The sequence below is a fragment of the Nilaparvata lugens genome, chromosome 9 (genome assembly GCF_014356525.2).
Source record: "Nilaparvata lugens isolate BPH chromosome 9, ASM1435652v1, whole genome shotgun sequence".
Lineage (NCBI taxonomy): Eukaryota > Metazoa > Arthropoda > Insecta > Hemiptera > Delphacidae > Nilaparvata > Nilaparvata lugens.
The window spans coordinates 10,965,561-10,983,662 of record NC_052512.1 but is presented as its reverse complement, the minus strand read 5'-3'; the positions used below and the strand labels follow the sequence as shown (position 1 = coordinate 10,983,662).

The following is an 18,102-nucleotide window of genomic DNA, read 5'->3' as shown; positions in this document are numbered from 1 at the left end:
AAGTATGTCTTTCCATAAGCAACAGATGCTCTCTGCTATCTTCTCTAAATCAACATGTTGCATCCGAAAAGATACACAAGAACCTCAAGTATATCTTCTCATTAGCAAAAGATGCTCTCTGGTATCTTTTCAAAACCAATGTGTTGCATCCGAAAAGATACACAAGGAGCTCTAATGTATCTTTCCATACACAACAGATGCTCTCTAGTATCTTCTCGAAACCAACGTGTTGCATTCGAGAAGATACACAAGGGGCTTTATGGAGTTACGTCTTTTTAGTCCTCTTATCACAGAACTACCATTGTTTGTGATACGTTGCCCCTCTCTAATTCATGCAGTGTGTAGGGAGCTTCCTTCATGGAGCTATGTAGGGAGGTTTCTCCATCTAGCGATCTAGGGTTTCTGAAGCCTGATGTCTTTGTAAAGTCATGAATATTACCCCGTGAACCATACCTCGCCTATATGCCGCTTTAAAGTCATGGAGGCAAAGCTACAGGCAGTAAGTATAGAATGCCCCCTGTGGGTTGCAGGAGCTTTGAGTCGATCATCGTACTCAAAAATGTGTTGGAAACCAGAATTCACCCACAGTATCCATTGCTTTGCCTTCAAAACCACGTGATCTGCCCTATCAAGGCAGTTTCGGAGGGTCAAAAAGAAAAAACCCAAGAGACCAGAGATAGGTGGAACTCCAGGCACAAATGTAGGTCAAGAGGCTAAGTCGAGGGTGGCCAGGTGCCCTAGAGGCAATTTGTCTTCAACGGAAGGACCTATAAAGAAGCCAGGAGTGGAACTCACGTTGGTCACGAGTTTGTGGGTGGAGAGACCAAAACTCACCACTGCTCAGAGAAGGGCGGCCATCCAGGCAAAACTTTTCGAGAGAGGTAAGGCTTCTGACCCTGCGAAGTTTCGGAGAGGCAAAAAGAGAAAACCCAAGAGACCAGAGATGGGTGAAACTCCAGACACAAACGTGGGCAAGAGGCTGAGTCGAGGGTGGCTGGGCACCGGGCGCCCTAGAGGCAGTTTGGCGTCCTCTCTCTCAGCGGAAGGACCTACAAAAAGACCAGGAGTGGAACTCACGTAGGTCACAAGTTTTGGGTGGAGTGACCAAACCTTTCTACTGCTCAAAAAAGGACGGCCATTTAGGCAAAACTTCTTGGGAGGGGTGAGGCTTCTGACCCTGCGAAGTTTCGGAGGGGCAAAAAGAGAAAACCCAAGAGACCAGAGATGGGTGAAACTCCAGGTACGAATGTGGGTCAAGAGGCTGAGTCAAGGGTGGCCGGGCGCCCTAGAGGCAACTTGGCCACCCCTTCCTCAGCGGTAGGACCTTCAAAGTAGGCTAGGAGTGGAACTCACGTAGGTCTCGAGGTCAGACTAATCAGTCTGAGGAGACAGCCAAGCATATTAAACTGGATTGTAACAAGCAACCGTGGGATGAATTGAATTTTTGTATGGGGGAAACTCTTGGTTCTTGTAAAGAACACAGGTATTGGTTTGCCTAACTAACATACTACTTTGGAACACAATAAGCTTCGGTTGACGTGTAGGGTTTTTTTGAACCTTTGGATCATTGAATTCGTCCCTTCAAAAACAATGAACAATGAAGAAGTATGGAATATTGAACTTTGTATATCGAATTTTTGTGTATTTCCTATATACAGTATAGAATATTATTACATTCTATACTCACTGGCTACAGGAGGCGTACTGTACATTGTTATTCATTTTTATCGATATTTATTCATTTATTGTATAAAATACTATAATCATAATACAATTATGACATTGGAGGAAAAACTAGGCTGAGCCTGTACTATTTCTCTCCAAAAATTTTAATAAATGTTCATGTTGTCCAAAAGATAAGGTTATGTAATCTCACACTGCTTCTTCACTTGATTTTCGGTCCAGGAATGATGATTTAAAATTTTGAAGGTTGATTTTATACTCTAAATGAATCACAGAATGTATCACAATAAATTGAAATTTTAGAAATATTGCACTTATTCAAAAAAATGAATAATTATTGTTTCGATTCATTACTTTACTTTACTTTACTTTTCTTGTTCGTCACAATTTCTGAACTGCATTAAGGGAGCAGCGATCCCGCAGTATATGACACGTCAAAGTTTAATCTAATATCTACCATCCCTCCTATTTCAACACAACAGATCCCACATAACATACATCAATCAAACACTATTCAACAAGGAAGTCTGCTAACCTGTACGGATACAACACAATAAGGAATTACCTGAGTGTTTTTTTGAACTCCTTCAAGCCATAAATTTCTCTTATGTGAGATGGAATTGAATTAAATATTTTCATTCCCATATAAAACGGGCCACTCTCCAGCAGGCTTAGTCTGTGATGTGGGTAAACAAAACCTCTAAATCGTGTATTATGGGGATGACTAACCTGGTTCTCCTCATACATTCGTCTATTTTTAAAAACATTCATTTATTGATAATGATAAATTATTGATGTTGTGTTGTCAGATTGGGTGGCTGCGCTCGGAGGACCAGACAGTGTTGAGCATGCACACAGACATGGTTAGCCGCGACCCGCGTTACTACCTTCGCCAGGACGACAACCGCATCTGGCAGCTGCATATCCAAAAAATCCGACCCGAAGACAAAGGCTGCTACATGTGCCAGGTCAACACCAAGGTCATGATCAACCAGATCGGCTGTATCGATGTACACGGTCAGTATAAACATCTCTATAATACGATATATCTCTATAACTATCTCTGCACAGTTCAACCCTCAGATCTCAGTAGCCACTGAACCAATCTTCAAGTTTATTACATCAAATTAAAGGGGATGATTGGCGAGTTTGCAAAAATGCATTAACATCTATGTTTTTTCTGAGATCAATTTATTATTTAATTGACCGAGCGAAGTGAGGTCTAAGATTCAAGTCGACGGTTTGGCATATTTCTCTTAATGTTTGAATGTTTAAATGTTTATAATTATGTTGCGCGAAACACGGCGAAACGCGGTAATAGATTTTCATGAAATTTGACAGGTATGTTCCTTTTTTAATTGCGCGTCGACGTATATACAAGGTTTTTGGAAATTTTGCATTTCAAGGATAATATGAAAGGAAAAAGGAGCCTCCTTCATACGCCAATATTAGAGTGAAAATAAGACTATAGAATATTATTCATCATAAATCAGCTGGCAAGTGATTACACAGATGTGTGGAGAAGCCAGTCTATTGCTGTATTTCCATAATCCAGGCGCTGGCTTACATCGAGCATACATGAGAGAGGCAGAGAATTTGACTTCGGATTATTGTTAGGGGGTCTTTAGTGTATATGAAACTCGATGTCCTCACGTCCCAGGGTGGTCGACAGCTTAGGGGGGAGGGGGGTAAGTTGTAAAAAACGCGCGTTTATAAAATCGCCTGTCCTGCACTTACTATTCATAGTACAGCTTTTAATTTTTCCTCAATATTATGTATACATAACTGGCTTCCAATGTGGTCTCATACATTTTTGCGATAAACCGCATAGTTTTTCCGTAAAAAAATAAAATATCTCGAAAAATGTATTTTTTTATTATGGACTTTTTGTTATTTCTCGAATATTCAAGTAATTAGCTGACTTAGAGGAAAAGGCTCCCAATAAACGTTGTAGGCCGTTTCTTGCTGAATTCAATGATATATATAGTTTGGAGGTTACGATCATAGATGCGGTGGTGGGAAGGGGATAAGTAGCACTGTTACGCTGCGGCGCGGTCCTCCCCCAAGATTAATGCGCGTAATGGCCTGTCTATCGCATCGCTCCTACTAGTCTATGCATTCAGGAATTATGTATTTCAGGAACTCTATCTTATGTATTTTCGGTCGCTGAACACGATTTTTCAACTCTCAATCCTTAATCATTGATAATTCTCATCATAATATACTAATTATGGTCAAAATTACAAACTTCATCTCATTCTGCAAGGAAACTATAAGAAATGACTGTTTCAAATAAGCGAAACTTGGGTTTCAAGAAATATATTAGGATAGAATGAAGATAATATTCATATATGTTTATGTTCTATTGTTTTTATCTCAAATTAATTTAATGTGATGCGCTGCAGGCTTAATTATATTATTAATTGCACACTGGCCACGCCTACTTAATATAGTGGTCAGTTAATTTCCAAGAAATATTTGTGGAATTTCTTAGTTCTTCATGGTGGAAATGGAATTCATCATTCATTCATTATCATAATGATTATGTTTAGTATAAAAATGTTAATCTTTCGTGAATCTTCAGTTTGTCGTGAACTTTTGAGAAATTATATCCAATATATAGATATGTGTCAAATCAAAATGAAATGAAAATTTAAATATTCATTCATATTATTTCTAACAGTATTATTATTATTATTATTATATTATTATTATTAGCCGTCAAGCTCCCAGATGGAAGACGCTGAGCAAATTTGGTTCATTTTTTGTTTTTCTTGTTCTTTTTATCAATCCACCAGTTTTTCATTTTCAGTGAGAACTCCGCTTTCCTTGCTTCACTCCATTTGTTCCACTCTTGGCACAGTCATCTCTGGTTTAACTTCCCATTTTTCAACCTTTTCTCTGAAACTGTTCCTAAAGATTAACAGTATTATTATAATGATATTTCACCAACTTTTGATTGATTCATCCATTATGGTATTCCCGTTCAGACTGTTTTGAAATGGTAACAAGTTATTCAGTATCAAAATTTGGGATTCGATGGGTTTTGGGCCATGCCTGTTATTCTTTCCCAAACATATTTATATGATTTGTAATTTTATCTACAAATGAATGAATGAATGTATGTATTCCTGCACGTAGCTAACGTATGGATTATTCCTTTATAGATTCTTGCATGTCACATTAATAAATCTCTGCCACAGATTTAGAAATCAAGTCTCGATGGTTTGGAGAGCATATTATTGGAGTGATTCTTTTACTCTGCTGCTTCTAATATGTTCACTACCTTTGTTTGATTTTAGACCATAGACATGAAAAGCTATGTCCACCTGTATCACTCCATCTTTATTGAGAATTTTCATAACTCTTCTCATCACAAAGTTTCCATAATCTTGCAGCGTATTGAAGTTTTGAAAAGTGAAGTAGGAGTTGAATCCAGGAGAGCCATGTCATCATTATGCGAATTTGTCAACGATATTTAGGGATTTAGTCAAATCCACAATTAGTTTCACTTACAATTTCATGGGCCAAGTGAGATTAAGAGTTTTTTTTTCAAATATCAGATGTTGACAGAGTTTGCGGTTATTGTAGAAATGCATGCTGCACTAAAACTTCAATGCTGAATTATCTTTAAACAGCTACCTAGTAAAAATACAGAGAGCAGATCTTTTTGTTCTAGAATTAACTAAGACTAGGATTTTTGTTTGATTGCATCTTGGAGAATGAAAGAACTCTGTTTCTTTTTATAGGTGAGAATACACTTTTACAATTTGCCACAACTATGTTCAGATAAAAATCGTTGGAGACCGAATAACTATTTCTTTCTATACGTTCAAAAGAGAATCACACACTTCTTCACTTGCTTCCAGACCATTGATAACATTATGCAGATTCTATTGTCCATCAGAGTCTTGAAGAAAAATGTTATGTTCTCTTGAGAAGATTATGCTTCTGGAAATCATTCTCATCTCTCATTATTATTGTTTTACTTCATTAGATGACTTTCTTCACAATCTCCAGTGATATCCATAATGATGTCAACATACTTGAACAGAATATCTTTGATGGAAGATTTATTTATATAGTAGCAGCCATTTTAGGAAAGCCTTTGAAGAACTAGCTATTCCAATCACTCAGTTTTGGATGATCGAATGAGGGTTTGCTCCAAAGCATGATCGGTTGTCACATTTATTGAATTTTCAAGGCTTCATTTGACAGAGAGTCAATGTATTGACTGTATAGATTTAATGTTTCCTTATTGGAAATTATTTTCTTCTTCTATGGGATTTTTTTTATATTTTCTAGATATGACACAGACTTTATAACATAGTTTGTGTGATTGAATGAAAAAAGTATGGGATCTTTTCTCGTACAGTTTCTATGTGCAATACCAGAGTCCTTCCTTATGAACATGAATACAATTTAAGATAATTTAAACTATGTTACAATAATCAGTCATAAATTTCAAGTAGTCATTGATTTTGATTCTAAAAAACTCCACAAATAGCTCATGACTTCTTTCAAATATACTTTGACAATCTCTCATATTTGAATGCATAGACTAGTAGGAGCGATGCGATAGACAGGCCATTACGCGCATTAATCATGGGGGAGGACCGCGCCACAGCGTAACAGTGCTACTTATCCCCCTCCCACCGCCGCATCTATGATCGTAACCTCCAAACTATATATATCATTGGATTCAGCAAGAAACGGCCTACAACGTTTATTGGTAGCCTTTTCCTCTAAGTCGGCTAATTACTTGAATATTCGAGAAATAACAAAAAGTCCATAATAAAAAAATACATTTTTCGAGATATTTTATTTTTTTACGGAAAAACTATGCGGTTTATCGCAAAAATGTATAAGACCACATTGAAAGCCAGTTATGTATACATAATATTCAGGGAAAATTAAAAGCTGTACTATGAATAGTAAGTGCAGGACAGGCGATTTTATAAACGCGCGTTTTTTACAACTTACCCCCCTCCCCCTAAGCTGTCGACCACCCTGAGACGTGACGACATCGAGTTTCATATACACTAAAGACCCCCTAACAATAATCCGAAGTCAAATTCTCTGCCTCTCTCATGTATGCTCAATGTAAGCCAGCGCCTGGACTATAAGGTACTTGTGGATGAGATAACTGCGTGAGGTCTACTGTTCACAGAACTACTAGTTGTTTGTCCGTTGCATACACCCAACCTAAACTTGGCTGTAATGTCTTTGTCGAATTCCGTCAATTTTAAACAGCTGATCATGCGTATCTATATCAAACGGCTGATCATGATTGTGTACAATTTGAAAATTTGTTCGGCTTACCATATGAAGCAGGGCCATATGTCTTGAGATTCGAATTTGACTTAACAATCCTCAGAGCAAGGAGAGCATGGTAGAGCCTTCTCTTTCTATTTTAGGAGCATTGGAACATCAGGGTTCTAAAACTAGGTCACGCGCGCTTTGCAAAATGAAAAAAAGGAGAAAGAGAGTAAGAGAGAGGAGAGAGAAAAAGAGATAAAAGGAGAAACAGAGAAAACAAGAAAGAGATAGAGAGAGAAAAGAGAGAAAAACAAGAGAACTAGAATGAGAAACAAACTAGAATGAAATAGAAGAAGAAAAAGAAATAGAAAAAGGGAAAGAGGCTGATTGATGAAGAGAAAGAAAAATAAATCGAGAGAGAGAAAGAGATAGAGAAATAGAGATAGAATAAGGGAAAGAGAGAGATAGATGAAGAGAGAGGAAAATAAATCGAGAGAGAGATAGAAGTAGATAAATAGAGATAGAATAAGGAAGAATTTCAAGTCTGATTAACATGAGATTTTGCATAAAGATTCTTAATTTATCAAGGATGATTATAGGCCTATTTTAAATTCTTCAAGATTCCAGAAAGTCATATTGTTTTCAGTTTGTCAGGCTCTTAGATAGACCCTTGCAAAGCATGGGTTACCTGCTAGTACCATTATGGTTTGGAAGTTTTTTAATCAAATTATGGTGTTGCGTATCAAGTTGATTGTAAGTCTTCTAAATATGGTCTTACAGGAGAAAGATGGACTCACCCCCACGAGATCCGGAGTGATTTTTTCTGCATTTTTAGTCTTGTGTTGAAATTTACTTCTCCATTCCCCCAGAGCAAAATACTCTACCATTTTATTTAATAAGAGAATACCCATGTTGAACCTTAAGAGCTGTCTTGAGATTCGAATTTGACTTAACAATCCTCAGAGCAAGGAGAGCATGGTAGAGCCTTCTCTTTCTATTTTAGGAAGTAGACTATGAGAGTATTTGGAGAGGAGAACTCTCTTCCTTTTAAGAGAGTATGTGACTCTCCCATATAAGTTTTCCTGTAATTCAATCTCTGGAAACCTTGTCATATTAGAAGCATGACACTTTCATCACAGCTGGATCATTCTCATTAGGTACCTCTCACACAAAACTTTACAAAATTTGTCTCGCTTAAATTCAGCTTCAATGAATTATTTAAAACCACTCACTGATCTGCTGCATAGCAATATTGGGGCCGGTCTCCGAGCTCGAGATTTGAGACTAAATATATTTTGTTGATTCGATTTCTAAATTGTTAAAAAACGATGTGGGAACTTTGTGGAGCTATTAGAAATTCAATAACATATAGGGCCGGTTTCCGAGCTCGGGATTTAGATGAGTTCAAGCTGCGTTTAGACCGGAGTTAATAACACGAGTTATTAACTCGACTGAATCGTCAGAAATTTCTCTCACCAAAAGTTAATAACTGTGTTATTAAACACTTAACAAAAGTGTTTTTAACAGAAAATTCCTTGTTTAACAAGATCTTGTTATCAATATAATTGACTTCCATATGATTTCATTTAACGAGAGTATTCATATGTAGCCCAGTCAACGAAGTGTTATAGAGGGAAAAGTTGGGAAGACAATTTTTGACCCCGCAGTTCTGTTTAGGGTAGTAAGGAGGTAAACATATCAAAAGTCGCCACCCCTACCCCTTGTGCTAAGGCCACCCCCTTAGCACAGGGGGTAGGGGTGGGGACTTTTGATATGTTTACCTCCTCACTACCCTAAACAGAACTGAGGGGTCAAAAATTGTTTTCCAAACTTTTCCTTCTATAACTCTTCATTGACTGGACTATAACTCCACTCCGGTGTAAACGAAGCTTTAGAACAGCTGGACTCTGGAAATTGGCTTTCCGAAACGGGGCATAGTCTCAGTTTTTATGATAATCTTTATCTTCTCATTTCTATGATTGAAAACGTTTTTCCTTGACGAAATGAAACATTTCAAGATAATAATTCAAAATGGCTGAGACTTTACACTATTCTCTCTTAATTTCATTCTGTGTTCAATTTTCTAGTTTTTCGAAATTCAATTTAAACGTGGACTCCGACTACACCCCGTTTCAAAAAGCCAATTTATCTGACTGCTATTGAAAAAAAAAAGTCTATAACTTAGCTAAATGCCGAGCTCGGAAACCGGCCCTTCCCTTAGTCTAGCTACACACACTCGATTTTTGTTTATACGATATTTTTTGTCATACTTACTCAATTGCAGCTGTTTTCCATGCATCAAATCAAGCCGGTATACAGCTGTTTGCAGAACAAGAAAACATGAGATTTTCATTACAGCATACTATACTGTAAAGAGATCATATGGTTTTCTTTACAGTCGAATATGTTTCCCAGTTCCGAAAATTGGAACATTAAAATTTGATTCAAATAGGTATATAGTCTTAGCGTCATTATAGTCTTCATTTGTTTATTGGTAACAATAATTTAAACTTCTTATTGTTGAGAACTTTAGTGAGAAGAAGAGAGCGAGTTAATAATATTTAAGTAACCAATAGAATAACTTAAATATTATTAGAACTCATCTAATAAGTTTCAAGTTATAAGAACTCATCTAATAAATTTCAAGTTATAAGAACTCATCTGACATTTTTTAACATTGGCCTTTATTATTCTATTTGAGCTAGATGGGTCTGTTATGACCTAGGAGCTATGGGCCAGGTCATGTTTTTAGAATGCAGTAACTCGAACAGCAGCAGGTAATGGTTACTGTTTCTCAACAATATTATTCTTTCTGAGAGAAGTATGACAATAGTTATTTGTGCAACTAGTGCGCAAAGTGACAGTTTGCTGCACCGAAAACTGTTTATGCCCGAGCCGTAGGCGTGCAGCAGAGGAACTTTGCACACGTATTTCACATTAAATTTTTCCTACAGTTACCATTGAATATGAAAAGTGGGTAATTATGGGTAAAATTCCCTGAAATCCATCAAATGTTTTCCTGTGTAATTTTATTATTAATAAAAACCTTAAATTATTTGAAATTGAATAATGTAGTAGTAAATGGATGAAGGCTGTGTGCTGAATGTGGTGGCTGTCGCTGTCATTTACTGTTGTCCACTGCCTTCATATTATTATAACGTGCACCACAACACTATACCACACTATACCACAGTTACCAACTTCATTTTGATTTTGCTGCACTGGTGCTCCATATAACCAACTTACTATTTTGCGTTGCCATATTGCAAATCTGGAGTGCAGAAAAAAATTTTCCCGCACTAGAGCGGAAAAGTGATTCTTAGCGTAATGTAATCAGTGCAGGAATGGCCACTTTTTAAGATAACTGTAGGGAAAAAATATTGTACGTAGCTTGTACGGTAACGTATTTACTGCATTCGTATGATAAGTCTGCCCTCTACGTTTCGGGCAGAAACAATCATACTTATGCGGTAAAATACCGTTACCGGACTTGTGACGTAAAGTACTATTGCCGTCCTCATAAATTATCTTAGATTAAACAGATGTTGTCAAGTTGATGTTTGTCAAGTTCCGTTTAATCTGATAGAATTCATAAGGACGGCAAAATATCGTACGAACAAAAATCAATGTGTGTTTGCGGGGCTTTAGTCTTCTCCATGACATCTTGATAACGACTTCCTTCCAAGAAGATTGTTGTGCCGTCAGCAGCGTGAAACAAGAGAGGATATAATAGAGAAGGCAATGCTGTACATAAACACACACATTTTCCAACATAGTTGTTTAACGTAACCTACATTCCAAGCAAGAAACAAGAGGGTATAGAATTAAGAAGGAGGAGGAGCTGTGCATACTCTGTTGGAGGAGTTAATTTCTTCATTGAAACTTGATAGTTTTCAGATAATTGACTAACAGTAGTTTTAGTTAGGACAGGAACTTGGGAAGGTGTCGTTGTTTTGTGTGTGTGACCAAAATTTACATGCAAGTTTTGCTGGGAGGGACTTTGTAGAGCCTAACGTTGTGACTAGTGGCTTGAGTTTCAAACAGAAATGACACAGTGGATGTTGGGATGAGTGTCTCTGGGGTAACCCTAATTGAAAGACTTCAACTTCAATGTTCACCATACATTGGAGCTTGCAGAGGTTTCCACAACAAACTTCTCTCATTCCACACCTAAACGCTTATTTGTTCTCCAACTTTTCCTCAAAAGTCTATTACTACAGAGTCGGGCAATAGAGTATGGATAATTACAAATATCAGTTACACACTCATATTTTGATTGAACTGACTTTGTTCCAGCGTGTACCTTCAATGTTGTCATCTCTCAATGTTGTCAAAGAAATATTTTCCTCTCAATATTTGAGAGAAACTTAGGCTGTGTCTACAGATGGAAATAAATTGGAAGTTGCATTTGTTCAAATGCTAATTAATGATTAATTATTATTGGACGAGAATCCCAATTGAATGCTGTAAATCACCCAGAAGACGTATGTTACTGCAAATATTGACAACAGGACAAACAGCGAGATGGAAATTCGATGAGCGCTACGATACGAAAATTATTTGTCAGCACGGGAGTCACCTTCTCTATTCCCGGGCTGACAAATAAGTTTTGTATAGTAGCGCTCATCGAATTTCCATTTAGCTGATTACGCTGTTGTCAATATTTGTAGTAGCAGAAGTCTTTTGGGTGATTTACAACATTTGACTGAGATTTTTGTTCAATAATAATTAGATAGAACTTATGTTGTCACTATTTCAATAAGAAATAGGTAGTATCCCAGTTGATGTTTTTAGTCAGAGCCGCCACTGATAAGCATTCACAAACGTTTCCTCCAAGCCAAATAGAGCAAGATTATATAGCACTCCGTTATGGGCACGTTGAATTGTCGGTCCCGGCTGAAGTATGACAGTTGTAAGGCACATTGGCGGCTTAAATGATATATTCAGGCGAGGCGGAACCTTCCCGCAATCAAAGGTCATACGAATTTACTTACTTCACTCCTTTATCAATTTCTGACAGTCTCTATAGCAGTAGAAATAGGATGAACTGGTCAGAAACAGACATCAATCCACAGATATTATTCTCATACAATATATTCATCAATTTTAAAATAGGTATTCCCCACTAATTTGGAAAATAGCAACTTCAAAAATATTTTTTATTCTTCTTCTTCTTCGGCTTTACAGCTCGAAGTGAGCTTTAGCCTCTCGCACAAGAGCCCTCCACACATCACGTTCACATGCCTTTCGTCTACATGCTCTTATCCCCATCTTTCCGAGATCATCCTCCACTTCATCACTCCATCGGTTGCTGGTCTCCCCTGTCGTCTTCTTCCTTCTATCCTGGAAGGAAGAAGACTCCTTCTATCCTGGCCTCATAAATCGCTCTCGGCATTTGATGTTCTGCCATTCTCTCAACATGACCAGCCCAGCGCAATCTTTGTAAAGATTCCGATTCAATGAAACGGACCACATCCTCACCCCCAAGAATTTCATTCATTTCATTGATCTATCCTCTTCTCCACACTACATTGTCGTTGACACCCCCATATATTCGCCTTATAATGTTTTTTCCAAAAATTCTTAGTTAAGAGGCATCAACAGCGGTGACATTCCATGTCTCTGAGCCATAAATGATTATCGGTCGGATCACTGTTTTGTAAATTTTCAGTTTGGTTGCCCTAGATAGAAACCGAGAAGTGATCAATTTAATACTGGCATGATAGGCACGATTGCCAGCTATTACTTTCTGCTTTATTTCATCACTCAATCTGTTAGCATTATTCACATCGGCAGTGCCGAGCGAGTGCATGTGTGATATATTCCTCAGCTGATCTCACAAGAAGTATAATTCAGCAAAAAAAAAACTCATTTTTGTTCATTTCTCTTTTTTTTAGAGAAAATGTTTTTCAGAAATTCCAAAATAGTAACTAGATGCTGTTGTATTTATGGGTTTACACAATTATAAGACCAAGTTAAATACACTGTTATTTTATTGTATAAAATTATTTTACAAAATAATCTTAGTTCACAAAAAGCACTTCTCATCTCTAACTCCGTCTCCGTCTGTGTATTCACACTGCTGCCAACATCAATTAAACAACATTATTTTACATTCAGTTTTATTATCTTATAATTATATTATTATTTAAATAATTATTATCAACAGATGCTGTTAGTGTAGAATAGTACGAACAAAAATCAATGTGTGTGTGCAGGGCTTTAGTATTCTCCATGGCATCTTGATAACGACTTCCTTCCAAGAAGATTGTTGTGCCGTCAGCAGCGTGGAACAAGAGAGGATATAATAGAGAAGGCAATGCTGTACATAAACACACACATTTTCCAACATAGTTGTTTAACGTAACCTACATTCCAAGCAAGAAACAAGGGTATAGAATTAAGAAGGAGGAGAGCTGTGCGTACTCTGTTGGAGGAGTCAATTTCTTCTTTGAAACTTGATAGTTTTCAGATAATTGACTAACAGTAGTTTAGTTAGGACAGGAACTTGTGAAGGTGTCGTTGTTTGGTGTGTGTGTGACCAAAATTTACATGCAAGTTTTGCTGGGAGGACTTGTAGAGCCTAACGTTGTGACTAGTGGCTTGAGTTTCAAACAGAAATGACACAGTGATGTTGGGATGAGTGTTTCTGGGGTAACCCTAATTGAAAGACTTCAACTTCAATGTTCACCATACATTGGAGCTTGCAGAGGTTTCCACGACAAACTTCTCTCATTCCACACCTAAACGCTTATTTGTTCTCCAACTTTTCCTCAAAAGTCTATTACTACCCTATCTACAGAGTCTGGCAATAAAGTATGGATAATTTCAAATATCAGTTACACACTCATTTTTACTTTCCTTGCCCTATTACCAAAAGTAAGGAAGTATTGCTTTCCATAAAAATTAAGTTATCCTAATTTTCAAGTTTTCTATACGTTTCAAGGTCCCCTGAGTCCAAAAACATGATTTTTGGGTGTTGGTCTGTGTGTGTGGTGAGTATTGTGTATGTCTGTGAACACGATAACTCCATTCCTAATCACCGATTGACTTGAAATTTCGAACTTATGGTCCTTATACCATGAGGATCTGACAATAAGAAATTCAATAAAATTTGGCGGGAAAAATGGCGGATAATTACTAAAAACCATGTTTTTCACGGTTTTCTCGAAAACGGCTCTAACGATTTTCTTCAAATTCATACCATGGATAGCTATTTATAAGCCCTATCAACTGACATGAGTCTCATTTCTGGGAAATTGCAGGAGCTCCGTAATATTCTTGTGAAAAATGTCGGATAATCACTAAAACCCATGTAATTCACGGTTTTCCCCTCAAAAACGGCTCTAACGATTTTCTTCAAATTTATACCATGGATAGCTATTTATAAGCCCTATCAACTGACATGAAACTCATTTCTGGGAAATTGCAGGAGCTCCGTAATATTCTTGAGAAAAATGGCGGATAATTACTAAAAAAACAAGTTTTTCACGATTTTCTCAAAATAACTTGACCATTTTTTTTTCAAATTCATACTCTGTATAGTTTATTTTATCAGCTCTATCACTGGCATGAGTCTCCTTACTGGGAAACTATGGGGGGTCCACCCCATCCTTGAGATGGACTTTGTAACCTCCTTCTCGTGCATGAATAGGTAGGTAGCGCAGTTCATAAAAAGAACACATAGTCGAGATATTTCATATGTAGAACAGCTGTTTTGATGACTTTAAAAAAATCGAATTTCACATTTTACACAAAGGAGAAGTATTCTATATAGGAAGTAGAAAACAATTATATATACACATATACAAATTAAGCCTGATCGTAGTTTCAAATATGAGCAAGGAAAGTTGTGTGAGTGTACCACACCAGATTTTTTTGATTGAACTAACTTTTTCCAGCGTGTACCTTCAATGTTGTCATCTTAAAATATAGAGAGAAGAAATATTTTTCTCTCAATATTTGAGAGAACTCAGGCTGTGTCTAGAGATGGAAATAAATTGGAAGTTTCATTTGTTCAAATGCTAATAATGAATAATTATTATTAAACTAAAATTCTAATTGAATGCTTTAAATCACTCCGAAGACTTCTTTACTGCAAATATTGACAACAGATTATTTGTCAGCACGGGAATCTCCTTCTCTATTCCCGGGCTGACAATGAGTTTTGTATAGTAGCGCTCATCGAATTTCCATCTAGCTGTTTACGCTGTTGTCAATATTTGTAGTAGCAGAAGTCTTCTGGGTGATTTACAACATTTGACTGAGATTTTCGTTTAATAATAATTAGATAGAACTTATGTTGTCACTATTTCAATAAAAAATAGGTAGTATCCCACTTGATGTTTTTAGTCAGAGCCGCCACTGATAAGCATCCACAAACGTTTCCTCCAAGCCAAATAGAGCAAGATTATATAGCACTCCATTATGGGCACGTTGAATTGTCGGTCCCGGCTGAAGTATGACAGTTGTGAGGCCCATTGACGGCTTAAATGATATATTCAGGCGAGGTGAAACCTTCCCGCAATCAAAGGTCATACGAATTTACTTACTTCACTCCTTTATCAATTTCTGACAGTCTCTATAGAAGTAGAAATAGGATGAACTGGTCAGAAACCGACATCAATCCACAGATAATATTCTCATACAATATATTCATCAATTTTAAAATAGGTATTCCCACTAATTTGAAAAATAGCAACTTCAAAAATATTTTTTATTCTTCTTCTTCTTCGGCTTTACAGCTCGAAGTGAGCTTTAGCCTCTCGCAGAAGAGCCCTCCACACATCACGTTCACATGACTTTCGTCTCCATCTTATCCCCATCTTTCCGAGATCATCCTCCACTTCATCACTCCATCGGTTGGTGGTCTCCCCTGTCGTCTTCTTCCTTCTATCCTGGAAGGAAGAAGACTCCTTCTATCCTGGCCTCATAAATCGCTCTCGGCATTTGATGTTCTGCCATTCTCTCAACATGACCAGCCCAGCGCAATCTTTGTAAAGATTCCGATTCAATGAAACGGACCACATCCTCACCCCCAAGAATTTCATTTATTTCATTGATCTATCCTCTTCTCCACACTACATTGTCGTTGACACCCCCATATATTCGCCTGATAATGTTTCTTCCAAAAATTCTTAGTTAAGAGGCATCAACAGCGGTGACATTCCATGTCTCTGAGCCATAAGTGATTATCGGTCGGATCACTGTTTTGTAAATTTTCAGTTTGGTTGCCCTAGATAGAAACCGAGAAGTGATCAATTTAATACTGGCATGATAGGCACGATTGCCAGCTATTACTTTCTGCTTTATTTCATCACTCAATCTGTTAGCATTATTCACATCGGCAGTGCTGAGCGAGTGCATGTGTGATATATTCCTCAGCTGATCTCACAAGAAGTATAATTCAGCAAAAAAAAACTCATTTTTGTTCATTTCTCTTTTTTTTAGAGAAAATGTTTTTCAGAAATTCCAAAATAGTAACTAGATGCTTTTGTATTTATGGGTTTACACAATTATAAGACCAACTTAAATACACTGTTATTTTATTGTATAAATTATTTTACAAAATAATCTTAGTTCACAAAAAGCACTTCTCATCTCTAACTCCGTCTCCGTCTGTGTATTCACACTGCTGCCAACATCAATTAAACAACATTATTTTACATTCAGCTTTATTATCTTATAATTAAATTATTATTCAAATAATTATTATCAACAGATGCTGTTAGTGTAGAATAGTACACAGTTTATTAGCAAATAGGCCTATTGTAGCAAACATAGTATATCATTCTAAATCGAATTCATAGTATATCTATTTGTAATTGATGATGTGTTTTGCTTTTTGAAGTGTGAATAAATAATTATTGTTATTTTGATGATTGATAGTAGCTCAACCTAGATTTTGATTTGGACTGTAGTATACATTTGGAAAGGGACAGTTTTGGGCATAAGCCTGATGTGCCTCCTCATATAACTGTAAAAATAATTGTATGACTGAGAAAATGGATAAATAAATATAAACTATAAATTCAATCTTTCGTTACAAATTTTCTATGCTTTCTCACTCCAGAGCGAAGCTTGGTCCCCCGATATTATATATTAATTTTATCTATGATTCCAATATTTTATTTTCATGATAGGGATTGATTATTTTGGTCGTTCATTAAAAAATTATTTCTACATCGTCTACCAACAATATTTGGCAACGGTGCGAAGTGTGGAATCGATAGAGCTTTGACTGATGACAGACAAGGATAGCAAATGGATGTAAATCAGATGCTGAATTGGGAACCTAACCTCACTTTAGCTGCCCAATATATATAGAACAAATCGTTTCCTTCCACAATCAAATGGCAATTAACTTTTTTGGACAAAGTAATAATTTTTCAATCCCTCCCTAAATGCTCTAGTTTTTCATTTCCCTCTTCCCTGAATCGATCCTGATATTATTGGGACAGAAAAATACATCCAACCATATCTGGATTATACGTGTTTGATTGAATTCTAATGACGATTCAGTTTTGGCGGGCACGGGGTACATTTGCTTTTGAAATGAAATCGATGCAAAATCATTATTTAGAAAGCCGAGGGTGGTCTAATCCCTTCATGGAATAATGAAGTAATGGAACAACCCTGTAGGAATGATAATAATTATTACAACAGAACTTTGAGATAGTGGGATTATTTTTCTGTAGTTTCCGTTGTCAGCTGTGAAATCAGCAGTGATGATGCTATTCTGCCCTCGTTAGAGTTCTATTGGTACAAATTAGGTTGTTCTGGTACTTCTTGACTGGTATCCATGGAAATCTCTTGTTAAATTTCTGTCTAACTTCTCAAATGTCTAGAGGTTTGGAGGGCTATTACACTGAGTCATTATTTCATGTATCCCTCTCACAAATCGATGAATTGTCAGGTGAAATACTTATTCTTCAATATCGTGCTTGAATTATTAATCAAATTTCATGGAATCAATGCTATTTTATTCTACCAATCTCTGTCAAGTCTAGTTCCTTTATCCTACACTATTAAACGAGCAACTTCTGTTTATATGTTTAGATGTTTGGATGTTTATATGTTTAGATGTATTTTACCGGATCTCAAAAACCGGATTCTCACGAAATTCAGAAAATAGTAGTAGGTTTATAATTGTATGAAGAT

General features: G+C 36.7%; 1 protein-coding gene across 5 annotated transcripts in view; it reads left to right on the top strand.

The window, feature by feature from the left end:
* Window positions 1-18,102, top strand: part of LOC111062730 (lachesin) — a 317,740-nt gene that overhangs the window by 217,780 nt on the left and 81,858 nt on the right. For all 5 annotated transcript variants that reach the window (XM_039435479.1, XM_039435480.1, XM_039435482.1 and 2 more), the window contains one exon: window positions 2,493-2,700. In XM_039435479.1, the coding sequence (XP_039291413.1) occupies window positions 2,493-2,700 (208 nt within the window). The remainder of the gene's footprint in view (window positions 1-2,492; window positions 2,701-18,102) is intronic.